General features: G+C 33.2%; 1 protein-coding gene across 10 annotated transcripts in view; it reads left to right on the top strand.

Annotated features, from left to right (window-relative positions):
- Positions 1 to 27,393, top strand: part of CBLB (Cbl proto-oncogene B) — a 207,198-nt gene that overhangs the window by 99,901 nt on the left and 79,904 nt on the right. For all 10 annotated transcript variants that reach the window (XM_078352259.1, XM_078352266.1, XM_078352263.1 and 7 more), the window contains exons 5-9: positions 5,131 to 5,287; positions 10,536 to 10,657; positions 15,119 to 15,256; positions 19,166 to 19,253; positions 23,424 to 23,555. In XM_078352259.1, coding sequence (XP_078208385.1) covers positions 5,131 to 5,287; positions 10,536 to 10,657; positions 15,119 to 15,256; positions 19,166 to 19,253; positions 23,424 to 23,555 — 637 coding nt within the window. The remainder of the gene's footprint in view (positions 1 to 5,130; positions 5,288 to 10,535; positions 10,658 to 15,118; positions 15,257 to 19,165; positions 19,254 to 23,423; positions 23,556 to 27,393) is intronic.

Genomic DNA, 27,393 nt, shown 5'->3' with positions numbered 1-27,393 from the left:
AGAGCCTGCATGTCACATGTGGCAAGAACAGGAGCAAGAGAGAGCAGGAGGAGGTACCATGCACTTTTAAACAACCAGATCTTGTAAGAACTCATTCACTATCATGAGGACAGCACCCAGGAGATGGTACTAAACCATTCATGAGAAATAGCCCCCATGATCCAATCACCTCCCACCAGGCTCCACCTTCAAAATTGAGGATTACATTTCAACATGAGATTTGCGGGGAACAAATATCCAAACTATATGATCCAGAGTTTATATATGGGTACATTTGTTTTCAAAATTTTAGTTTTGTTCCATCTATTTGTCGATCCTTGTACCAATGGCACATTGTCTTAATTAAGATAAAGAGTATATACTTGTTAATGTTCTTAGTGAAGATTTCCTTTTTTGTTCTTGACTCTTGCATTTCCCCATAAAGTTCAGAACTAGTTTTCCTATCTGCTACATAAAAACACCTCCTGGAATTGTTTATTTGTTAAACTTTTAGACCAATTTGGGAAGACATCTTTGTAATATGAATCTACCATTAAAGTGTTATATACCTTTCTTTCTTTCTTTCTTTCTTTCTTTCTTTCTTTCTTTCTTTCTTTCTTTCTTTCTTTCTTTCGTGTGTGTGTGTTTATATTGTTGCGTTGCTCATTAATCGTTAGCTTTATTTCTATTTATTTGGGATTTTTAGATAGCATTATAAAAATCAAATGTTTAAATTTTCATTTTCTAATTATGGATAGCCAATATAAGAAATGCAACTGATATTTTATATCAATTTTGTGTTCAGCAACTGTGTTTAATTTTTTTATTTCCTATAGTTTAATCTGTAAACTTTTTTGTTTTCTACATAGAAAGCTATGTTATAAGCAGGTACTTCTTTGTGTTTTTCATTGATTCTTCTGTGATTATATATATTTTAAAGTTTTAGTATCTTTTTTTAGTACACTAGAGCATATTAGGCTTATAAAAAGAGTTAAAAACCATGAACAAATTCAGAAAATATATTTTTAAAATCACTTATAATCCCTTCCACAATCCAGTTACATTTCTGATACCTCCAGACATTATAGTTTAACGTTGGATCCTAAAGGACAAAATTTTAAAAATACTATTTCCATTTAGTAATGTCCCATGGACACTTTTCCATGACAATACATATTTTTTTTTTTTGCACAAAATTGTTACTAGTGAACATATTTGTTTTCTTTCTTTCTTTCTTTCTTTTTTTTTTTTTTTTTTGCTCTTATAAACAACACTGCATATAAAAGACTTGTGGATGAGCCTTTGCCTATATTTTTTGGACATAATTTCCTTAGGTGAAATCCCTAGAAGTAGACGTTCTTAGTCATAATGTATAGGCTTTTGAAATTTGTTTCCAAATTACCTTCTAGAAGTGCAGTGTAAATTCTCATTCACACCAGTAGTATACAGAAGTCCTGTTTGCAAACACTCTGGACTCTATTAACATTCACACTTTGTTGTATGGAATGTTTTTTGTTTTTTTCTTGTCAGTTGAAACTAAAACCCTTTAGCCTTTTATGAACTAGTGGTTTCATGAAAATGTTTTACCTTTTTAAAAAAAAAATCAATATCCTCACACTTTCTGTCTTCCATTTTCCATTCCTCTTTTTTCTTAAAATCACAGGGTTTTCAAATTAGAATATCTAATACGCGTCTCTACATTTACACAGGAGAAAACAAGCCTGGAAGATGAAGTGATTTGTCAGTTACTCACCAGCTGACACCTTTCCAGATTTATTTCTCTGCATCTCATTAATCCCATTTTCTTTGAAAGGATACTGTTTTTCAAGACTGTTAAAGAGGATTACTATTGCTTTTTGGTAGACAGACTAGAACTCATTATCTAATCACAGTAATATAGTCTTATTTATCATAGTCTTATCTCTTATGACATTATATGAACAGAACTATACTTTGCTATACTTCACTTTAGCAAAGAGTCATCAACAGATTTCTGTATGGTAGATAAGTGGTAATAAACCATCAATAAATAGCAGTTCTTATTCTTATTTGAAATAAAAAGATCCTGAAATTATATTATTATTATAGGTGCATGGCTACCCATTGGTCTTGTAGTCTATTCTTTGTAGATTGACAGTTGATTATACTTGTTCACTGTATTTTAAAAGCAATTCAGCTTGCAACTTAAGTGGTTTGTAATTGTAAGGGACAAATAGAACATATTGAAATATTTTTGGATTAATCAAAGGGTTGGAGTTTAGTTGGTCCTTTTATACCTCCCTCTCTCTCTGTCTCTCTCTCTCTGTCTTCCCTTTTCTTTTTCCCAGGTCTCTGCCAGCATACTGAAATTTCTACATTTGTAAAACAGTTTGCTATTAATATTTTCTCTCACTTGCTTCATCTTTAAAGGAAAAGGTAGTAGAAACCACCACTGTCGTTGTGGAAATTTAAATAAAAGTGTGAAAATTCATGCTCTCTGGGTTCCCTTCCTCCCATACACCTCAGAAAAGAATGTGGTAGCCACTTAGTCTTAAGAAGGTTTAGAGCCTTACTGCAACAGTTTAGAACAATCTCATCTGTTTGTTTGTTTTTAAAGACTTTGTCGTTGCACTTTTTTTCTGTTCTTCATTCATGAAATCCCTTTCTCCTTACCTCTGCTCCCCTCCCCACCTCTTACACATAATGGGTGTTTTGCTGAGGAAATTAAAGAACGGGTATCTGTCGTACAAATGTTTGTATATGAAAAGGTAACTAAATAATGCCCTGGCTTCCTCATCCCTGTTACTACTACTCATCAAAATTCCAGTGAATGCTTGTTGGGATTCGTAGTTTATCACAAGTAATCTGACAAAGACTCATTTACACAAGTACTGTGGAAATGTAGCTTGTCCTTTTGTAAATTATTACGAAGGGGTACGCTAAATTAAAATTTTTTTAAGTTCATCTTGTAGAAATTGCTCTGGGAAATCACTGGGTACTCAAGACAGCTATGAATTGAATTCAGTGTGAATGCTAGATTAGAATAATTTTTATAGTAACAGATATGGAAGGTGTCTATTTGGCCTTTTTAAAAATCATTTTATATGTTATACACAAATATTGACAGTTTGGCCGCTTTATGTTGTATACTTTATATACAAAACGAAATGCTTTAACTTCTTCATACAAAAAATAAAATCGATACTGTTCTTAAGTCAGTGGTTCTCTGATCATATTTTTTTTACTCTGAGTATCTTGATCAGTGTCCTTTTTGTGTGTTGAGTATTTGAAACTAATTTGGAAAAGAAAAACTTATTCTGAGACATTAGTTTTATGGTAATTATAATGAAGCTGTACATAATTGCGTATTTATACTTCATTGTAAATGAAAAGCTTCCTAATACTCTTTAAAGTGTTCCTCATTCTTATAAAACAGCAGCATTTTGTGAACCTTAATCAGAGCCTGACGTGTTTCTTCTAAATGGCATCTGATGTGGTATCTCTCCTCAGTTCTCTGTGGTTTCCTGTTTTTTTCATACATAGAGAAAAACTTTTTGAGGTATTAAGCCTCATATTTTCCTTATTTTAATGACCTCAAACCTAAACTCTCTTGTAAATACAGCATAGTGTTGTCAACCTGTCTCACCATTGGTTTATGCCACTTTCCACAGAGGAATTCTCTTGAATTCCTCCAGCTCTTGCTGTGTATCCATCAGCCAACTGGCATGTCCTTATCTACCCTACTCTAGATTCTTTAGCATTACAGCTTTTACTTCTATCCCTAAAGTGGTTTTTCAAAGAAAGAGATGGTATCTTTATTTCTATAGCTTTATTTCCCCAACAATGCCTTGTTTTAGCAATTAGTAGATACAGTAGCAGGCTCTGAAAGTGTTGTCTCGAGAGCAGCAGCGACAGCAGCAAGGAATATTTTATAGCTGTCAATTCCCAGGCCCCACCCCAGTGCTACTGAATCATAATATCTTGGGTTGAAGATCAGGCTGTGTTAACAAGCCCTTCAGATAATTTGGATGCATGCTGAAGTTTGACAACCACTGCTCTAGAAAGTTATTGAATGAATATCAAAGGTGTATCTTTATGGTGATATCTTATTGAGAGGATTGGTACAGAATGGGGCCAGGCAGACTTGAGTTTATTCTACCCGAGACTTGTATTTTGGAGATACTGGTAGAGAGAAACCTAAGATTTAAATATTTGCTATCTTATAAGAGGATGCTATCTTATAAGAGGGATGGCTTTTACGCTATTCTGTTGTGAAAATTGTAGTTAAAATTTTTTAAACTGAATGATTTCTTTCTTATGCCAAATAAGAAATAGAAATTATTCTGAAGCGGGAAGGTTAACTAAGAAATGCATCCTGGTGTCACTAATTTTCATGGTGGGAAAGAGGGTACGTGAGTTGGAAACTGATCAGCTAGGGGATAGGTTGAGAGACATTTTCCTAGATACCATTCTGTGCTTGTTTTTTGAATCATGTAACTGCATTACATGTTAAAATTTTGTTGAATGATATTTAGTCAAAATGAATGAATAAATGTTGACTAAACTCCCATGATATAACCATTGTGGTTGGTTTAAAAATTGTTTTTCTTTTGTATTAATATGAAGAGTTAGATAACATATGCTTTTCATCCCTGCAGAAAGCGTCAGGATTGTGGCAGAAATGTCTTGATGGCTTTCTACCTTAACCTCTTGAAATGGTTGATACATATTACTCATGTGTGCAGTGAATAAAGGATTTCTGTTATATGGATCCATTATCTTACGATTGTTTTAAGAAAATAGATAATGAGAATTAAATCTTGATTCATTATTTAAAAACCTTGTATACACACATGAAGAGGTCATGACACATAAGACTTTGACCTAATACTTTTTATTTTCAAATATCTTTCTATAGCTATCTTGATAGCCAAGGACTGTTCAAAAGAAAATTAATTTAAAAGTTTGTCATAGTCTTAGCAAATGCAAATTAATTGAGTTAAACAGAACCCACTACATTTGTTCTGAAATAGGAACAATATTCTCAAATATTTGTCTGTTAGTGCAAATACAATTATATTAAATCTGTTATTGAATTGTGCTGCTTCAAAGGGAGGTATTTCTTAAATGACACTTGATTCAATTATTTTCCTTTTTTTCCACCATGCACAGAACTATTGTACCATGGAAAGTATTCAGACAGTGCCTTCATGAAGTCCACCAAATTAGCTCTGGCTTGGAAGCAATGGCTCTCAAATCAACAATTGATTTAACTTGCAATGATTACATTTCAGTTTTTGAATTTGATATTTTTACCAGGCTGTTTCAGGTAAGTTTGTACTTGCTTAGTCTATCCATTCTGTTCATTTGTTTCCCCCACTCCCTCTCTCTCCCTGTCTTTTCTCTCTGACTCTCTCTTTCTGTGTCTCTCTCTCACACACGTATATAAACAAGCATATGGAAAATAGTGTCATTCCTATTAGTCTGTAGTTTTATTGGTATGTTTGGTCATTGCTATAAGTTTACAGTGAGCCGTTGGCTTAAGTTTGGAGTATCAGATGCTGTAAGCCTGGTGGCTGCTTGTCAGCTTTGAGAGGATCCATCCAAAAGATTGTTATTTTAAACTCTCTACTTAGTTTCTCACTTTATTTTGTTGATCTTTTAGCACAACGACTGATATAATGCAACAACTGCAGGTTGGCATTTGCCAGCAAGATCTAAAATCTTTCCCTGCATTTATTAGATGAAAAGGGAAATAGTAAACTTTGAAATATCAGACTATTCTGTATAGGACAGAACTGTATCCTATACCTATTTTATAAATTGCTTTCCTCATTCAACCATGTGTAATGAACAGTTTTCAATGTCAATAACTATTCTTCATCAGTTCCTATGTTATATTCATTCAAACTAGTATGTCAGTATTAATGAAGCTGTCTTTTGAAAAATTTAGATTTTTTCCCGCATTTTCTCGAAACAACTTTAAGATGAACATTTTTGTTCTGTTTATTGTTTTTTTTTTTACATTAATCTTCCATAAGTGTTTTAACATAGCAAATCAGAAGAAGGTAGCATTATATGGATGCTATCATTTTCTTCTTTGTGTGTCTTAATGGAATTACCTTAAAAATGAAGGCTTGAAATTTGTGTTTTGAGGTTGACTCTGCCACTAAAGTGTGTATCATCTATGGGATTCAGTTCAGGTAGTCACAAAATAAAAAATTTCTGCTTAACATTTTTATGATTTAGTAACATAAATTATATGATAAGTGAGGTAAATTGATCAGACTAGGCTTATATTCTGATACAATGTTTTATTATAATCTGAAGTAACATTTATTCTCTTTTAAATGTGCTTTCAACAAATATTAGAGTACAATACTGTTGGTTTCATGTTTTTCATGTTACGTGAAATTTACTTCTCTGATTTATAATTCTGTTTGGCACTAGCTAGCAAGGATTGGATGACTGGTTTATGTAATTAAAACCACATTGCACAGGATTACCTTTTAATTTATGAAGAATCCCATTAATAGAAGAGAGATTAACTCCTGTCAACAATACATATAGGATATATTTCACTTTATTACAATTTCCAAATCATAATGCTACCTTGCATATAGGGTAAGCAACTGGATAAATCACTGATGAAAGTGGGCTTTTGCTTATTTTAAATTTGCAAGTTTCATGATTATCCCTGGGTGTGTATGTGTGTGTATGCACACACATACATACATACATGTAAATAGTTTGATATTTTTTATTTTTCAAAGATTTTAAGATATATTTTAGAAAAAAAGTTGTTATATGGTAATTTTTTAGTGGAGCCTCTCCTTTAAAGGTTTTGATAACTTTACAGTATATCTTATTTATTTAACATGATACAAAGACATTCTAAATAGGAAGAGCTTTACTTCTTCACCTTGTCAAGGAGAAGGTAAGAGAGTAAAAGTAATCTGCCTACATTAAACCTAACTGCTCATTCTAGGAAGTGAGTATATTTTTGTGGTGAGCATGGATGATTTTTTAGTGTGGGTATTAAATGCTAGAATTCCTTGGAGTTATATATTTAAAGTGTGAGGGTGACTTAATGTTGGTTAAACACTTACCTAAACTGCTATTTAATATGTGGACATATTTTCTTATAAGCTATTTTACTTTAAAAGAGCTCAAGTCAACCTTAATATTCTAAGGAATATATATCTTATGTACTTTCACTGGGATGGGAAAGGAAAGGGCTATTTTTAAGTCAAACTACTGTGAAAAGTTCTAGATAGTAAAATGAAACTCTTACCTGGGCCAGGGAATGCCTAATCTTTTTAAAAACTTGATTACAGAAGCAGCTGAAGAACTCTTGTTAGCCCCTGTGTATTTCTGAGAGCTACCATTCCTTTTATTTCTATACGCATCAATCAAATGCTTTGAATATAATCATACATGTGCCTTAAAGTATAAAATTGGTTCTGTGTATAGAGAAGTAGATGGTGTAACTTTTACTGATCTTTTACTTTTACACAACTTTAAAATTTGAGTGATTATTTTCTTAAATGTATTATATCTGTTAAATCCTTACATTTATATATTCTATATGAAAATATGTTTTGTTAATACTCTATGACTTCAGGAACATACATTCTGCTATAGCCATGATATTAGTAATTAATTAGCAATGACTTCTTCTGACCTTAAATTATTGGAAGTGGGGTGTTTAGCAGAATGTTGAAAGTGAGCAACGTACACACTTTTAAAGTTTAGGGTCTGAAGTAGAGGAACTAGCAGAAGGGTTTGAAGAAGGAGTCAGCAGGGGCCAGGAGATGAAGTTGAGAATTGCAAAGGGAATGAAAGAAGTAAAAATGTTTTCTTCTTCTTGGCTTCCATTCGCATATGCAGGCAGAACCTGAACAAAATGCTTGGGTGTCACTGGAGACATCTTAGTGTGGTCACCATCCTCATTTCCTCTTCTTCCTTCTTTCCTTTCCTTTATCCTTCTGTTTTCTCTTAAAGTCACTTAGGGATGCTGGAATCATCACATGCTAATGTCCTGGAAAGGAATTATGGGGATTTTGCTTCTCTCTTCCTTCCCCCCTGGGACTACTGTTTCCTTTTTCCTCGATATCCCCACTATTAGAAAAAAATGGGGTCACGAAGAAATGGGGCACTAAATTTGGGGGTAGCAGGATACGAAGGAGTGTTTTAGTAGAATGTTCTAGTGACTATGGAATATATAGCATCAATGGAATAGTGAAAGAAGAGGAAAGTCCTCAGTTGTAGCAAAGAATCATAGATAGTGTCTAGGCAGACCAGCCAAGGACCATCTTCCAACTTAAGCTGTAAGTGAGAAACTAGCTCTTCTTGAAAAGAGTAGCATTTGGGAGAATGGAGGGACTTGTCTCCTTTATTCACTTCATTAATTTCTATAGTCATTTAAAAGTATCTAGATAATTTTATGTTCTTGTATATGAAAAAAAATTTTTAATCCGGAAAACAAAATGAAAAAAAAATTATCATCCAAAGCACTTTGTTTTACCTTTTTTAAGCCAGTAGTCATCAAAATATTTTAGAAAGAAAAAGCACGTAAGTGCTACGTGTTTCTGTTTTGAGTGGGCTGCATGCAAGAAAAACAATACACAGACTCATTCTATTACATAAATAGAATATTTTTAGCAATTAGAAGCTGGCCCTCTGGATTATGTACTGAGAAATGGTTGCTAAATACTGTAGCAGTTGGCCCAAAACTCCAGTTTAACTTTTTTTACTTGTATTTTGATCTGTGCATTGGTGTTGTATAAAGTTCAGCATTGTTTTTCATCCACTCTTCCACTGGTTTGTGCAGACTTTAATGGAAGTGACCCACATATTTGCTTGATATTTCTTCCATCCTTGCCCTTTGTAGATGGGTAGAACAAAACAAAAACTGGTGTCTAGAATATCAGTTATTGCTCAGGTTTTTAAAACAAATGCTGACATTTCCCAACTAATGTTTAATGCAGTTTTTAGTCATGCCTTAGGAAGAAAATTAAAAACATGCACTTTTTTTTTTCAAATATCGTAGAGAGAACCTTTCATATTGTTAGTCTCTAGAGCGCCTTTCTTGCCCAATTAGGTATTTTAGTGTGACGGAGAAATACCCCGAAGATTTTTCTTGTTATTTTGAAAAAGGCTTAAAAACTTTGTTATTACTAAATCATTCTTTGTTATCCTCATCTCAAGGGATATAATCCTTGAAGAATTCTGCCTTGTAAATTTGTAACTTGCTTAACAATAATGAGGAACAAGTCTCAAAACAAACAAATGCAGGACGTTTTTACCAGTAATCATGTCTAAGATGACTGTTTTAACAGCTTTAACTTGGCAACATGAAAACACTTTTTTTTTCTTTTATGTAGAAGGTTTAATAATCTGGCACATCAGATAGAGTCTGCTGCCAGTTCCTTGGAATAAATGTAGCTTCAGCTTTAAAAAAAAATTGCAGAGATGATTAATCCATACCCTTGAGTAAAGTTGTCTCTCACTGGCTGCCTTTTTTCTCTTGCCCTGGTAACTGGACAGACAACTAATCAGATTAAAGAGAGAATCACAGAGTGATACAAACCAAATATTTTTGTGAAAGGATTTTTATGTCACTCACTTTTAAACCCAAACTTTTCCTAATTGTATAATTACGAAAAGTCAAGCCAGATGTGACTGCAGTGCTGTTAACACCAGCCTTTTACACAAGTCAGTGTTTAGCGGATCTGTTCAATGACAGTTATCCCTGGCTGATCACTGTTACCTGACACTGCAGTGGTCCTGGCATCTCATGCGTGAGCAAGACAGGCATGTTCCTTGCCCTTGTGTAGCTTATGGTTAATGTATAACCTTTGCCAAGTCACACAGATTCTATGATATGGTTTCTTATTCTGTAAAATGAGGCAGTTCTGAACAAAACAGGCAGGGAGGTGAGGAATATGGCAAGAGGTAACAGTTTTAAATATGCTGGTCAAAAAAGGATTCACTGAGGAAGTGACATTTAGAGACAGGAATGAAATGGATATTTGGGGGAAGAAAATTCAAGTGAAGGCAGCAGCAAATACAAAGGCTCTGAGGGGAAGAGGGCTTTTGTGTTCCAAACAGTAGTGGAAAGGCTCACGTGGCTGGAGAAAAGGCAGAAAGTGGAAGGGTTAAGGTAGATGGAGACAAAAGGGAACTGCTGGAGATCAAACCCTTTTAGGTCATATATGAGGACCTTGGCTTTTATTCAAAGTTAGAAGGCTTTGAACAAAACAATTATTTCATTTTTGTTTTAAAATGGTACCAAGTGCTGTCGTGAGAATAGGCTGTGTAGAGAAGAGATTATGTGGTTTTCTGTTTTGTTCTCTGTATTCTGTTCCTGAAAAATCTGTTTTCTACCTAATTATATTTCTCTAAGAGTAGACTTGCATGTCTGCTGTTAGGTGACAAAGGTTGACCTAAACCACATAGGTCAGATTAACTTTTAAAATATCCAAGATAATGTTAAGTATATTAAATGATGGGTCAGTGTGTAATCAATACTTGATATTCTCTAGATAATCTCTTTTGATTTATTTATTTTTTAGCCTTGGGGCTCTATTTTGCGGAATTGGAATTTCTTAGCTGTGACACATCCAGGGTACATGGCATTTCTCACGTATGATGAAGTTAAAGCACGACTGCAGAAATATAGCACCAAACCTGGAAGGTAAGACTTTTTAGCAGTCATATTATGTGTTCATCCAAAGATGAAAAATTCTCCATGGTTTGTTCCTCAGTAAGTCAGTAACACCTTCTGACGGCATGCCTGGGAAGTGGGTAGAAAGCTAAAAGACCAAAATGGCACTTCTTCATCTAATCCTTTAAACTGATACATTATGTTTGCTCTGAAACTTAGTGTTTACAAAGCAGAAGGGGAGATGGTCCCCTTTCTGTTTTCATGATATCTGGGTTTTTGTGCAAAATTGTATGTATATGTTTGAATTCTTGAATGATGTGCTAAAGGAAAAATAAGTGCAACAGTCTTACGTTCATTACTTTAGGATATTTTTAAGACATTCATTTAGGCTCTATGATAAACATGTAAGTACATATACATGCACATGAACACATAAATATATATGTAAGTTTATGAACAAATACATCTATTACATAAGCATTATAAATCTATTGTTACAATCAAAACCAATTTCATGTCATTGAAAACTTTTTTCATAATGCCTCATATTTTATTGTAGCCTCAGAATTTATATTGTATTTTCCAAATGATGAGACTAATGAGACTTGAAGAGGTTGGTCAGCCCCAGCGGCCTCGGCCAAGAAATTACACTTTATTAATGGCAAATCTGGGTCCAGAAAATCTATCTCTTCCACGGTTCAATACATTTTCCTGTATATTTCATCTAACAATGTGTTAGGCACATAGTAGGCGTCTGTGCTGCGGCAGGCAGTGTGCTGAGTACAGCAGTAGGGACATTAGAGAACTGCTTGTCAGAGCCCTCACACTTCAGTAGGAGATGCTATTCCAGTGTGCATTAGTGCACTGATTTTCATACAGAGACCATTTCATTTTAGAGATAAATTTGGTGGTGTTTTTTAGTCTACCTTTTTTATAGTATCATTTTTATTTGATTTATAGTGTATATAATGTTCTCTATAATTTACAGTGTGTATAATATACTTTAAAATAATTTAAGTACCAGCCAATTCTGCTGATTTGTTTTCTCTGCATAATAAAAATGTCCATGTTTTTGTCTTTGTAAGAATTTATATAGTAGATTTGAAAAAGGAGCTAGTGAGTATTAAAAAACAGTTTGGCTTCCACTGAAATATTCTGTTTAAATGAGGAGAGTCACTTCTCCTAGTGACCATGAGAGCAGATCAGTTAGCTGGCACGTTGACAGCGGTTTAGCTGAATGACTTTGTTCATCCAGAAATCTCTCATGGCCAGTTATTTCCAGTTTTGACTCTCTTGATTGACATTATATAAAGTATCTTTCTTGCTCCTGGAGTATGATTTGAAAACTGTGTTGTGGTTGGAATTATGTGATTATATAAATTTGGCATGTAAGTTATTTGATAAATTATCTTGTCCACTTATAAAAATAATGAGGAAACCAAGGCCTTTATTTTTTGTTTTGGTTTCTTGTTCAATCTCGTGGAGAACCTGAATTACAATGTTGAGAACAAAAGCCAGGTCTCACTACTATTTGGAAAAGTTCACTTAGTAAAAACTTAGTGCCCTCTGATAAGAATATTTATAAGACCCACCAGAAAACGGATCTTCAAATGCGTACAATATATACATTTTATACAGCTTTTTTGTGTATCAGTCATACCTTAGAAAACTACAACACTGTCCTCTGGGGCAAAAGAAAATATTTCTTTTCTTTGTAACTTTCCATGTAATGATTTCTTCTAAATCATAATTTAGGTAGCTAATGATAAAATGAATATAACAAATTATAATGTGTAAAATATGATGTGTATACTTAAGATGTATTTAGGAAAACATTCTTAATGAATAAAAGTGTAACAAATATTTGCTTTGGAGAATATCTGTGTTTAACATTTTTTTTTTAATCTTGGAAAGTATTTCATGTCTTTGACTTCATGGTATAGAAAACAATTGGATTTACTTCAAGGACATTTTGACTCCTAAGTTGTGCTTTATTATTGGGGATTCATCTGAAAAACTATGAGTTACCTGGTGAAGGTAATAATATTTGGGAATCTAAGTGAAATATTCATTAGGTGACTTTTTAGGTGACAAGAGTGGCCTTGAATCCCAGACCACCACATCAACATGAAAGATACCTGATTTTTATATGTGTGTGTGTATACATATATATGTGTGTGTGTGTGTGTATATATATGTGTGTTTGTGTGTGTGTGTGTGTATATATGTGTGTTTGTGTATATATGTGTGTGTGTGTGTATTTGTGTGTGTGTATGTATGTATTTTTTTGAGATAGTGTCTCACTATGTTCTCCCAGGCAGGAGTGAAGTGGCACTATCTTGGCTTACTGCAAGCTCCACCTCCTGGGTTCAAATGATTCTCATGCCTCAGCCTCTCAAGTAGCTGGGCATGCACCACCATGCCTGGCTAATTTTTTCTATTTTTAGTAGAGATGATATTTCACCATGTTGGCCACACTGGTCTCGAACTCCTGGCCTCAAATGATCCACCTGGCTCAGCCTCCCAAAGTGCTGGTATTACAGGTGTGAGCCACCACACCCAGACCAAATTTGATTAAATTAAGCATGCTGTTTAAGAGAGCAGAGAGCTAAAAAATAAGGCAAAAATTCACTTGAGCTTGGAAAAGGGTAGTCACTAGCCAAAGGGTCAGCAGCAAATTAAATGGAATAGGAAAAAAGCACATGAGAGGAAGAAATTGTTCTAAAAAGCCCTTGCTTCTTACCAGATTGCCGGTATTTCTATCTCTTAGCTACATGAGTTACTTGAACCTTCTCTGTGGTAATGTGTTTTAGAAACACCATCCTAAAACAATGTTTAGAGCAACAGAAAAGGATATGATTAAAAACATGAGCAATTTCACAAGTATATATTTCAGTGTATACTAGATTTTTGGTATAAGAACAAATTTGGCATTATATTTAAAATTACTATCAATGCAGATTTGTAATTATTTTCTTTATGTTAATATACTCTATAAATTTTATTGAGATTCATAGTATGCAGATTTTTAAGATTTCTATTTAACTTTTGACTTTTAATTTGAAGGAATTTTATCGTATTAATCTTTTTATGTAACAGTTTAATAATGTGCTTCTGAATTTTAATTTATAGTGACTTTCTATCATTTTTGGCACGTCTCATAACATCACAGCCATAGTCTCTGTGGCATTATTTTATCTGATTTTGATTAAGAATGCTAGTAATTGACAGGTTGTATCCTATTTTCAGCCTCTCTAGGGATTTATGTTTTTAGACTTTTTTGAAAAGTTCTTTTCAAAGATTGTATCACCAGTATAAAGTTTTTAATATTTAAAAAATCACTTCTTTCTTTTTTTTTAAAATCCTAGTTTGTCAAAAGGTTAAATCACACTCCACTACTAAATGTACAAGTTAATTAAATCCAATGACTGCAGCCATTATGTATGTTAAAATGTATCTTTAAAGTTACATTTATATTACTTGGTCCATGAATAACTAACATCTATTACGAAATGCTTATATCTGCCACATACATACAGCAACTAGAGTGTTAAGATATAGCCAAAAGATTTAAGTTGGCTTATTTTTGATCTACTTAATGGGTAGTGAAATCTAGAAGAATATCCTGATAGACTGAATCCAGTACACTTAAATAAAGAGAAATTATCTATTTGTGTGTGTGTGTGTGTGTGTGTGTGTGTGTGTGTGTGTGTCGAGGGCTGAAGAGAAAAGATGTAATATGAAATAAGTATATAGGTAACGAATGAATAAGTAAAGGATAATAATGGATTTAAAGCCAAGTTGCTATCTTCTTTTGTTGGAGACTAGTTTCAAGGACTTGATTTGATTTATATTTTTGAATTATCTTAACTTCCCATTTTAAGATACTAAATTTAGTTAGATAGTATCACATAATGCTTGGACGGCAGCCATGAACTTACCTAGTTTGCACTTTTGAGCTTTAGTTATGAATGGCTGGAATACCTAAAAGTTTTGAAAAGTTATTTAATAACTAATTTTAATGTCTAAATTAGAAAGGAATATGTCAACTTGTCAACTTCTATAGTAGACACTGGCTCAGTTTTTATCTGAGGCAAGCACATTAAATTTACATTTTGACTGACTTATTTTATTTTTACATTCCAACAGTGATTGATTTTGTAGCAGTTCCACGCCATCAGCACTTCTATACACAGCACCCTGGTGACGATGGTAGCAAATCCCTAGAGAGTTTACTATCTTGTTTATTTTCTCATATATATCTGGAAGTATTTAAATAAAAAGAAATGATTAGTGTTTCTCTTCAAATTGATAAATGGAGAAGTACAATGTTGTTAAGAATAAGTTAAAAGATAAAATATGAGGAGTATTCAGGTATCAGGCATTCCGAATTATTCTGTTTATTCTTTTGCTTGAAAGAAACCTAACAAGTTGTTTAGTACTGACTTATATTCTGAATGTAATTAAATGTAGTTTTCTCATGTTTTGCAGCTACATTTTTCGGTTAAGTTGCACTCGATTGGGACAGTGGGCCATTGGCTATGTGACCGGGGATGGCAATATCTTACAGACCATACCTCATAACAAGCCCTTATTTCAAGCCCTGATTGATGGCAGCAGGGAAGGATTGTAAGTATAAGAATTGGGAATTAGAGGGCTTATGATTCCCGAATTTGAAAAATAAAAATTGCTTTGTGATGGAGAGAATGGATAGTGAGGATGCTTTTTACCTTAAGACTGTTTAAGATAAAATAAAATCCAGAATAATGGATGCCCCTTAGTTTTTTTGTTAATCTCTTTAAATAGTCATTTTAAGGTAACTAACTACATTATAGCAAATACATTTCAACTTCAGATTACAACATGAATTTTTACCTTTCATACAATAAGAAGTTGGGACTTAAAGATAGTTTTAAAATAGATGTAAAACTGTTTATATATTAGGAGAAAATGATGTAGAATAAATTACCTAGAATAATTTACTTGTTTCCTCATATAACCCTTAGATTACTTAATTTCACCTTTTTATTTTGATTGTTAGTGCCAGAGTTTCTTTTCTCTTTCTTATTCATTTCTCCCTCCACCCCTTTCTTTTCATTTTTTTTCTCTCTGTAGATCTTTGTTGGGCCCCTGTGGATAACTTAGCTCCAGTTTTGGGCAAGTCTTTCAGGGTTCTGAGTTTTTTTCTGGGGCCCCACGTTTGGTGCCAGATTATTGTCCGCAAAAAGAGTCAAACTCTAAAATATTTGAAGAAATTAATTCTGAGCCAAATACGAGTGACCATGGCCTGTGACACAGCCTGTGACACACAAATAATGACTCCATATTCCAGGACTATATGTTCATAGCTAAGTTTAGTTTATCTCAAGCTATTCTTTTTTAAAATTTAAAAATAAATAACTTCTTTGTTTTTTAGATTAATAATGAATTCTACCCCACCCATTCCACACACAAAGTTTTGACAATCTGTTGGGTCCCTTCATAGAAAATGTATCTGGTTCTTCTTATTTGTTTTATTGATCATGCCATTTCCTTCATCCTCTCCTTGTGTTCTTCTTCTCAGTGTCACTTTGTCATGCTGCTTTTTCTTCCCCTCTGTCGGCCTGGGTAATTTAGAGATGCTTGTGATCAAACTCATTGCAGTATGAATTGTGATAGAAACCTAGCTGGAGAAAGTCCACCTGAGTTAACAAAGAGCAAATGATTTGAGTTTTACCTTTTTCAAAGAAATTGCAAAAAAGAAAGAAAAGAAAAAAAGTCATGAGATTTATACAAAGAAAAAGCAGGCATTTTTAAAAACCTATGAGCTTTTGGGTGGAAGTGGTGGCTTACATCTGTAATCCCAGCATTTTGGGAGGCTAAGGCTAGAGGATTACTTGAGCCTAGAAGTTCGAGACTAGTCTGGGCAACATGGCAAAACCCTATCTCTTCAAAAAATGCAAAAAAATTAGATGGGCATGGTGGCTCGTGACCATAGTCCCAGCTACTATGGAGGCTAATGTGAGATAATCACCTGAGCCTGGGAAAGTTGAGGTTACAGTGATGTGATTGTGCCACTGCACTCCAGCCTGGGCATCAGAGTAAGACCCTGTATGGGGGGAAAAAAAAGACACACATACACACACAAAACCTTTCAGTAAATTAGTTACGAAACAATTGTGTGGCAAGTTATGGTACCGAATGTATATTTCTCTTTCTTTTTCCTTCTCATTTTCATAAATTTGCTTGTCTCAGTTATTTATATCTTTCTACTAATACATCAAAGATTTGTGTATAGATTTTGATTTGTTTATAGATTTGTATATAGATTAGATCATGTTGTATGTAGATCGTTTTTAAGAAAATATACTTTAAAGTTAGAATTTATAAGTAGAGGGTTAATGAGCAAATCTGTAGACAGAAAAATTTTCATATACCTTGTTTGAATTACACCTTCAGTCTATTTTTCAAAAGTCATTCAAAAAGTAACAAATTTTAGTATTATAATCAATTGACGAAAGCTTTTAAACTCCTGAGTAAAATAACTCTTAACAATTTCACACACACACACACACACACACACACACACACACACATCTCCAGAGGGATTTAGCTAGTTGATTTTGAACATTAATGATATATTAGGATAAAATAGGATTTATAAATTAATTAGATAAAGTTTCTCGTAAGATCAGTAAAAGTACATGATTATCATCTCGTCCAGCTACCATCCAGGTCCATTGTATTTCCTTATATTAATAGCTAATCCAATGTTGTTGACATATCCCCATTGAAAAAGGCTCATCAGCAGTATATCCTGGGTATACTAACGACAGAAATCATCGTTGCTCCTGATAGGTTAAAAAGAACCTTTAACCTTTCCTATTGTACCCTCATCATCATTTTTGTAATCTTTCACTCCTGATTTCTTCCTTGAATTTCCTCATATTATTGAAATGTGATACATAAATCTTATATAATTTTTTTAATGGCCAATTTTAGGATACCAAAAAGTTACTTATCTTCTTTGAATTATCTCCTCATTTAATACTTGTTGAATTTTGTAACACACCCATAAGGCCATTCTAAATTTGTATCATATTCAGATGTAGTAAAGTCCTTTTGCTAAATCATAAGAAAAAAATCTCACTTATTTGTCCCTTAATATGTAAGAATTGTTTGTCCTTTAAGTTCATTTTTCTGTTTTTCCTGGGTAAGTTCTAATACTTCACATGTTTGTAGACTCCTCATTCAAAGATAAACACTGTTTGTTACTTTAAAGAATAGTTTTGTTATAGTTTTACCCTTTAAAATATAAGTATTGTAAAACTATAGTCTTTTTTTTTTTTTTTTTGAGATGGAGTCTTGCTCTGATTCCCAGGCTCTGGAGTGCAGTGGCGTGATTTCGGATCATGGCAAGCTCCACCTCCCAGGTTCAAGCAGTTCTCCTGCCTCAGCCTTCCTGGTAGCTGGGATTACAGGCACGTGCCACCACAGCCAGCTAAGTTTTGGATTTTTAGTAGAGACGGTGTTTCACCATGTTGTTCAGGCTGGTTTCGAACTCCTGACCTCAAGTGATTCATCCACCTCGGCCTCCCAAAGTGCTGGGAATACAGACGAGAGCCATCAGGACTGACCAGTACTATATTCTTATGGGTTTATTTAAGAAATCTAGTATAGAAAGATACTAAACAGAAATAACCATAATTTAATAAACTGATGAAATACAGCAGTGACATTAGCACTTTTTAAAATAAAAAACAGGTATTTTCCAACACAGCAAATTTTATTTGATGAAGTTTTGAATAACAAGGGAAACTTCTGATCTAACACAGCAAGAAGGCATTATTACTACAACTTTTAGTTCAGATTTCAGTTTTCCCTGATAATAGAACCTTGTATCTGTAGACCATTTTGTGTTTGTAGTGTTAAGTCAATGGAACATGGAAATGTAATATTATCTAATTTTTTAAAATGTGTATGTGCATGTGTGTTGTGTGTTTACATATGTGCACCTGTGTTTGTGTTAGGGTAAGTGGAAGATGAGAGAACAGACATGGAAACTATAGGAACAGGAACACCACAGAAGTGTTTGAATAACTTACAAAAAATCTGTGGCCTTTAATTATATTTTTCTTTCCATATGATATTAAGCATGGTGTAGAATGATATTGTTAACATTACCTGTGCTTCAGATGAAAGATGTAATAGTTGCAAACAGGTGTATATGAAAACTGTTTTGGAATAGAACATGATTGACCAGTAAAATAAATTCTTAACTTATATAAGAGACTAGCTATTTTATTGAAAATGGTTGCTTTCTCAATAAAAAGTGGCGTAGGCTGTATCCATTATTTATTTCCTATATGAAAATAATTTCTACATTTTAAGTGTCCTAAAAACAACGTATTATGGAAATAGTGACATAATGTTACTGATATGTTACATAAAAAGGAAACATCCAAATGTGTGTTTGAATATAGAAACATTTGATTAAATATCCTCACATGCAACTGAAACTAGTGTGTTTAAGGTAATAAAGTTTCTGTTTAAATTCAGTTACCTGTATCCTGATGGGAGGAGTTATAATCCTGATTTAACTGGATTATGTGAACCTACACCTCATGATCATATAAAAGTGACACAGGTAAGGATAATTTCTGGAAAAGTATAATTAAATAAGTATATGCCATGCCTTTGAAATAAATAAGACTCTCTATACTGTAGTTAAAATCAGGCACAGGTATTTAATACAAAAGATACTTAAGGAATTCTAAGAGTTTTAAAGAGAAATTATATTCCTTTGTTACATTTTTTTGATATAAATGTATGTTATTAAAATTCTTGCTTGCCATATAGTATTGGCATTTATATGGGTGGAATAAAATAACTCCATAAGTAGGTAGATAGGCAGGTTGGTATAAGGAGAGAGTCATACTTTAGAAAACTACCAAAAAAAGATTAGAATAATTATATGCCGGGTCAGACGCGGTGGTTCACGCCTATAATCCCAGCACTTTGGGAGGCCGAGGCGGGTGGATCACGAGGTCAAGAGATCGAGACCATCCTGGTCAACATGGTGAAACCCCGTCTCTACTAAAAATACAAAAAATTAGCTGGGCGTGGTGGCGCGTGCCTGTAATCCCAGCTACTCAGGAGGCTGAGGCAGAAATGCCTGAACCCAGGAGGCGGAGGTTGCGGTGAGCCGAGATCGCGCCATTGCACTCCAGCCTGGGTAACAAGAGTGAAACTCTGCCAAAAAAAAAAAAAAAAAAGAATAATTATATGCCTTAGCTTTTAGAGTCAAATGGGTAATTGAAGCCTGTTGACAATAACAATAGTGTTTTTCTAAATCCATTTTTGGTAACCTCAGATTTGGATGGGAATGTAAGTTGTTAAAACCTTTCTTGAGAGTGATATTCAGTTATAAAAATCTAAGTGAAAATATCTCTTCACATTAGAATCTATTATGTAATAGATCACTTACACATGTACACAAAACTCTGTACAACAGGTATTCACTGTAATATTTTTGTAAAAGTGAAAAATTACAAATTCAAAGACATGTAATAACAGATTGAATAGAATAGAGTAATATACTCATACCGTACTGCATGAGGTCATCAGCAGGAGGGAGGTAGTTCTACATACTCACATGGGAACTTCTGCATCTTGTACTATAAAATAATTTCATTTGTATAAAGTAAAAACAGATAACATTTTGTTTGGCAAAGTTAAATTGTGTACCTTCAACTTCTGTAAATAAATAATCATTGCTGTATATGAACATATGAGTTTACTTTTTAAAAGATCAAAGAAACACCAAACTGGTAAGAGGATTTAACTGAGGAGGTGAAAGGGATTGCACAATCAGGGAGAGGATGGAGGGAGAACTTGAATATTTTATTTTATATACAGTCTAGTTTTAAAATATCTTATATTTGAGATATGTTCATGCCTTGTGTAATAAATAATAAAAATATAAGGGAAAAAACAAACAAGAATAATTATGGGTTTTTTTTTAAGACAGTAGATAATGATTTGCCTTATGATTCTCCGGTTTCAGTTCCTGTAGTCTTTACATGATGTTGTGAGACATACACATTGACATTTATATGTACATGCTGTACTTACAAATTTAATAACTACCATTTTATATTTAATATATGATTGCCATTTTAAAAGTTATATAGCAATCCTGTATTTTCTAATATGTGTGAAAGGGTACTCATGAAAGACAGTTTCTCTTTATAAAGCCATTAAAAAAATAATTCTTTGGAAGTAATAACATTCATTTAAATTACTCATAAATATTCTTACTGTTTAGGTTACATTTCCAGATGAAGTCTGCATCTGTGATTTTAGCTTAATGTAATGTTTTTGTAATTGCAAATTCATTTTTTGGATAGTCATAACCAATGTCAGTACTTATCTATTATTTCAGGGACATCAACAATTTATAACTTACTTTGGATTACTTTAGATTTATTTCTTTTCCATTCTTATGCATTCTCTCTTGTTTCTTTCCTTATGTTCCCCACCAAATTTTTGTATATTCACACAGCATAGTAGATACAGTTTATGTGTATATATATGTACCTGCATCTACATGCGTATGTATCCATATATGTATACGTATACATATTTTTCCTCACCAGGATTATAATATGTTTTAGTAGATACAGTTTATGTGTATACGTGTGTACCTGCATCTACATGCGTATGTATCCATGTATGTATATGTATACGTATTTTTCCTCACCAGGATTATAATATGTTTTAGTAGATACAGTTTATGTGTATACGTGTGTACCTGCATCTACATGCATATGTATCCTGTATGTATATGTATACATATTTTTCCTCACCAGGATTATAATATGTTTTAGTAGATACAGTTTATGTGTATACGTGTGTACCTGCATCTACATGCGTATGTATCCATGTATGTATATGTACATATTTTTCCTCACCAGGATTATAATATGTTTTAGTAGATACAGTTTATGTGTATACGTGTGTACCTGCATCTACATGCGTATGTATCCTGTATGTATATGTACATATTTTTCCTCACCAGGATTATAATATGTTTTAGTAGATACAGTTTATCTGTATATATGTGTACCTGCATCTACATGCATATGTATCCTGTATGTATATGTATACACATTTTTCCTCACCAGGATTATAATATGTTGTAGTAGATACAGTTTATCTGTATACATGTGTACCTGCATCTACATGCATATGTATCCTGTATGTATATGTACATATTTTTCCTCACCAGGATTATAATATGTTTTAGTAGATACAGTTTATGTATATACGTGTGTACCTGCATCTACATGCATATGTATCCATGTATGTATATGTATACATATTTTTCCTCACCAGGATTATAATATGTTTTAGTAGATACAGTTTATGTGTATACGTGTGTACCTGCATCTACATGCATATGTATCCTGTATGTATATGTACATATTTTTCCTCACCAGGATTATAATATGTTTTAGTAGATACAGTTTATGTGTATACATGTGTACCTGCATCTACATGCATATGTATCCTGTATGTATATGTACATATTTTTCCTCACCAGGATTATAATATGTTTTAGTAGATACAGTTTATGTGTATACATGTGTACCTGCATCTACATGCATATGTATCCTGTATGTATATGTACATATTTTTCCTCACCAGGATTATAATATGTTTTAGTAGATACAGTTTATGTGTATACGTGTGTACCTGCATCTACATGCATATGTATCCTGTATGTATATGTATACACATTTTTCCTCACCAGGATTATAATATATTTTAGTAGGCTGTGGCATAAATATTGTTATTTATTTATCCTATTCGGTGCCAGGCACATTGTAGTCACTCACTGAACTAAAAGTTACTCTATTTACCCAAATTTTGGTTTCATAATTCCTTTTCTTAGTATTCCTAACATCTTTTTTTCATAAATCTTTACCATGAAAAAAAGTACCAAAATTTACCAATTTGCTTGGATCTTCTTTGTCACAAAGGTCTTTTCAGTATTTGAATTTTGAAAATTTTACTGTGTCAAATGTTTTAAGCTAAAAATCTAATCAAGAACATTGTAGTTTTCATAAAAAGGTTTTTGGTTACTAAAGTGATTTCTTTTCTTGACATTGTTAGGGAAAGAGTGTGCACTTTTAGTCAGAGACTTAATTTGGAATTTGAACCAAACATTTTAAACTTATTAAGCCCCAGGTTTAACTTTTGTTGAGTTCAATGTATCTTCTTATGCTTTGGAGATTATGTGGAACGTAAGTGTGGACCACAGTGCCTGGCATGCGGGAAGAACTTGGTAAATGTTTGCTGCTTTTCTTCCATTCTGGGATTTATAAAGATATTGAAGCAATAAAATTTAATGTTTATCCAAGTATCATATTTTTTTTTCAATTTGACAGTTAAGTTAGAGGAGCATGTGGCATTTATAAAAAACATAATGTCCCTTCATATTCCTATTTTAAAACCATAGATTTTGTCTTTTGAGTCACTGTGACTGTTGAAACAAGTCCCTTTCTAAAGGAACAGTAAAGGAACATTAAATAATCTGAATCATTAAGAAGCATATAAGATAGATGATAAAAGTTCAAACCTTTTTAAAATGGATTTTGTAGACCAAATTGTGATTATCAATTCAAAACATATCTCAAATGGTAACAAAATTCTGACAAAATCAATTGTGAGATATTTACTGTGTGCCATTTTATTTGGGAAAATTTAATACTAACAATTCAGTTAACATTACTTTCCCCCCCCCACATTCCAGGAACAATATGAATTATATTGTGAAATGGGCTCCACTTTTCAGCTCTGTAAGATTTGTGCAGAGAACGACAAAGACGTCAAGATTGAGCCTTGTGGGCATTTGATGTGCACCTCTTGCCTAACAGCATGGCAGGTAAAATCATTAGCATCATGAATGTCTTTCTTATATATCCTACTAGTATTTCTCCTTTCAGTTTTCTTCTTAATGGTTTAGGGAGTAATGCTGATAAGTGTTTTATTTGAAATGATTGTTTAAAAAATTTATACGATTGAGTTGCTTTATATAATTGATTTTTATTTATCTTATATTTTGTGTCTTTTAAATGTATAACTTCATTTTATTAGTCATCAGTAGTTTTACTTTTATACTACCATGGATTTGATTTCAGGATGCTCACTTATAGATATTACCAGCTAAACATATTTATGCCATTTATTGTAGGTCAGAATCTGTTTGTAGTAGGTCAGTTTCTGAAGCCAAGTAAACCTTCATAGATAAATCTTATTTTGATATTTTCAAGTAAACCTCTTTTCTCCAGAGGAGGCATGGTTCGTGTCTCACATATGCTCTGCAGTGCTGAAATTGGAGAATCAGACAGGAAGTCTCTCTCCCAAATACTTATAGATCCCACAGAAACAGACATTAAAGTTTCCTATTTACTGAAGCATAATCTCAGACAAATTGCTTTCCCATCTGTAGCAGGCATTCAATAAATATAAATTGATTTGATATTTTATAGAAAGGTCTGGAGAATAACTGGTTTTCCCAATGGCTTTCTTATATTCCTTCATCTGTAATGAAGATTGGGGATTTAAAAGTGGATCTTTGGACAGATTTCCAGTTTTGAGTATTTGGAGGAGTCATGGAATACTTTGATCAGGCATTTTGAAACTGCTGTTTGACATAGTTATATTGAAGCTAGAAGTATATTGATACGGTTTAGAAAGCAAGTAATTAAGTGTTCTAGCCTTTTAGAAAAATTGACAGTGAAGCATATGGGTGACATCCCTACCGTATTTCTGAGCCATCTCAGTCCTTGACTTTCTTTGTCCAGCCCTGCACCTCTGCATTACTTGAGGAAGGATGGGCATTGAGGTTAACGGAATGGGGCTGACAGACTCAGAGGGGCACTGATACCTGCCGAGCTCCTTGCTTGGTAATAAAATATAATGATTTTCCCATTTTCAGAGTCATGAAAGGGCCTGCTTCTTTTCTGAATTTTTTTTAATAGATGAGGAACAGAGGAAGAATTAAGTAGTGAATTACAGTGATTTATATTTTCAAAATCCTTTCTGAATGTCCAGAGCTCTTTGCTACCTGAGCAACATTGTTCAAAATCCGTATACTTCTCTCTTTTGATATGCATTTGGTTTATATTTTATTTTAGGTTTTTCTTTATACCCTCTCCCTTATTTCCTTTTGTCCCTTCGTGATGTTGGTGAATTTTGCATATTATAGGGAGACGTTGGAGGAGATCATTCTCAACATAGATATTTGATTTCTATTTAAATTAACAGTAATAGTTCTGCAAACTTAGCAGTGCCTTTTAAAAACTGCATTCAATACATGTGGATATGTTGGTAGAATTGTTGGCAAATGTATTTCAAATGTGTCAGTAGGAGATATTTAGAGATACTGATTCAGTGATGGATCGTCTCTAATTGGACTACATAGGACTGGTGTACCTGATAATCATTCCGTGTTTCAGGATACATATTAAACTAACAATGAAAACAAATTGTGTTCGTCATCCCTCTTTGCCTTCAGTGTGGTAGTAGGGTTTTTATAGGTGGAAAGAAACGAAAAGCCTTGCATTTCTCCATTAAGAAAATCAGAATAATAGGCTGATACAAATTCCTAACACTCTGCCTCCATGCAGGGCTTGTGTATTTTAGCCATTTTTCTTGGGACTGCAGTCTTAGAGCACACACATGCCTACATGTTGCAGGACTTAACGTCTGTAACTCAATATTATGCTTAGTATTTGGAGGTTAAGTTAGTTAAAAGTCAGAAGCTGCTGTTAGTTTGACAGAAACATTTGTTTAGTAAAATATACTGTTTAAAGCATCAGGTGCTTACTGGCTGGACATGATGGCTCACACCTCTAAATTGGGAGGCCAAGGTGGGAAGATCCATTGAGCCCAGGAGTTCAAGACGAGCCTGGACAACATAGGGAGACCCTGTCTCTATAAAACAATAAATAAAACTTTAAAAAATAGTTGTTTACCTTGCAGCCTACTGTGAGTAGAAAAATATGGCTGAATATAAAGCAACAGATATTTTATTTTACTTTCTGTATACTTCTTGAAAGAAAGTTTATTTATTCTTAGTAAATCAATACTGCTTTCAGTAAGTCCTAACTTAACATTGTCAGTAGATTCTTGAAAACTGCAACTTTGAGCAAGTGAAATACTGTATGCGTAGGAACCTTAACTCTTGTTTCTATCGTTTAGCCTATGGTAAATTGGATTTCATTATACTGTAAGTTGTTGCATTTAAACTCTCAATTTCCAAGATTTGATTAAAGATGTTAATTGAGGACTTACTGTATTTATTTGTTAAGTTTGTGAACTATTTGTAATAGGTTCATTATGTGCAAAAGGCATGGGAACATTTCCCAGTTGTCATTCTGTATCCCTAATGCTGTGTCCTTTACATCACCACAGCGCTTCTGTGGGTTACAGTGCATTCTCCACGTTGGTGAAGTTCCTCTTGCTTGTTATCAATTCCTTGAATTATTTCATGATTTTTTAACATTGACCCAATGACCTTATATGAAGGTATGTCCAGTACTGTTGATAAATTCTTAACATTTACTATTTCTCTTTTTCACCCTGAACTGCTTCTCAGTTTTACTTTTAGAAATTGAGGAAGTACATAAATGTCGAACTCTGAAAACTGTGTTTAGCTAAAATTTTAAGTTATGTGAGAGAGCAGTAACAAAGTAGTTTACTAAGTAAAGTATTAACAAAAAATGATGAATTCCAAACTATTCAGAAGGTTGAAATAATAAATTACACTTATGTTACTAGAGAGTAATGTTATTAATATGATTATAGAATTTTGTACCTAAACTAATGAAAATTATGCAAATCTTTAGTTTCAGTATTGTCGTTGGATTCTCCTCAAACAAAGCAGCTCATCATTAATAAGTATTCTCCTGATACATTTTGCATATTACTCTGTAAGCTCATACCTCATTATATTCATATTGTAAACATTTCCATATTTATATATTTCCTTTTAGAATCTAGATTACTTTACCTATTTTAGAGTCTCTCTCTGCATGTTATCTGCGCATCAGTCGTTCTTCAGTAAATACTTACATATATTAGGTAATGTAAAGGAAAAAGAGGAAGTCTAAAAGTACATTAAATGAAAAGACAGTATTGCAGATTGATTGTGAAAAGCTCTTACAATAATTTTCTGAGAAGTATTTATGATCTTTTCAAAGACTTTTATCATATTCATTATCTGAGAATGAATCCTAGAAATTCTAAGGTTTAGTTCCATCTGTTTCATTCACTAGCTATTGTGTAATTTCCTTAACTTTTTACATTTTTATCTTTTCCACCCATTTTTGAACCATGTTATTTTACTTTTGTTGTTTGCAGTACTGCCAGCACTAACCCAGAAGCAGTAAGACTGTGTTTTTATCACTCTTTTGTACCAAAAAAACATGCACAGTGGTCCCCGGTTTATGTTTTCTCTACCCCTAAAGACCCTAAAGAAAATTGTTCTTAGGTCAATAAATCTAAATTGATATTTCACAGTCTCTGTATCTCAGTGGGATCTTACTGGTCAAAGGAAGTTTCAACTTTTGAACATTTCTACTTTTGGATAATCTAAATAGTTTTACATTGAGATACAGTCTTCACGTAGTGGTGCTTCCTGCCAACTAACGTATCTGTTTTGGCAGCTTTTGTATTATTGCATGAACAGCAATGTTTGTTGATCATTTAAACATTTT

The sequence above is a fragment of the Callithrix jacchus genome, chromosome 15 (assembly GCF_049354715.1).
Source record: "Callithrix jacchus isolate 240 chromosome 15, calJac240_pri, whole genome shotgun sequence".
Classification (NCBI taxonomy): domain Eukaryota; kingdom Metazoa; phylum Chordata; class Mammalia; order Primates; family Cebidae; genus Callithrix; species Callithrix jacchus.
The sequence above is the reverse complement of the archived record's forward strand: the minus strand, read 5'-3'. Positions and strand labels throughout refer to the sequence as shown.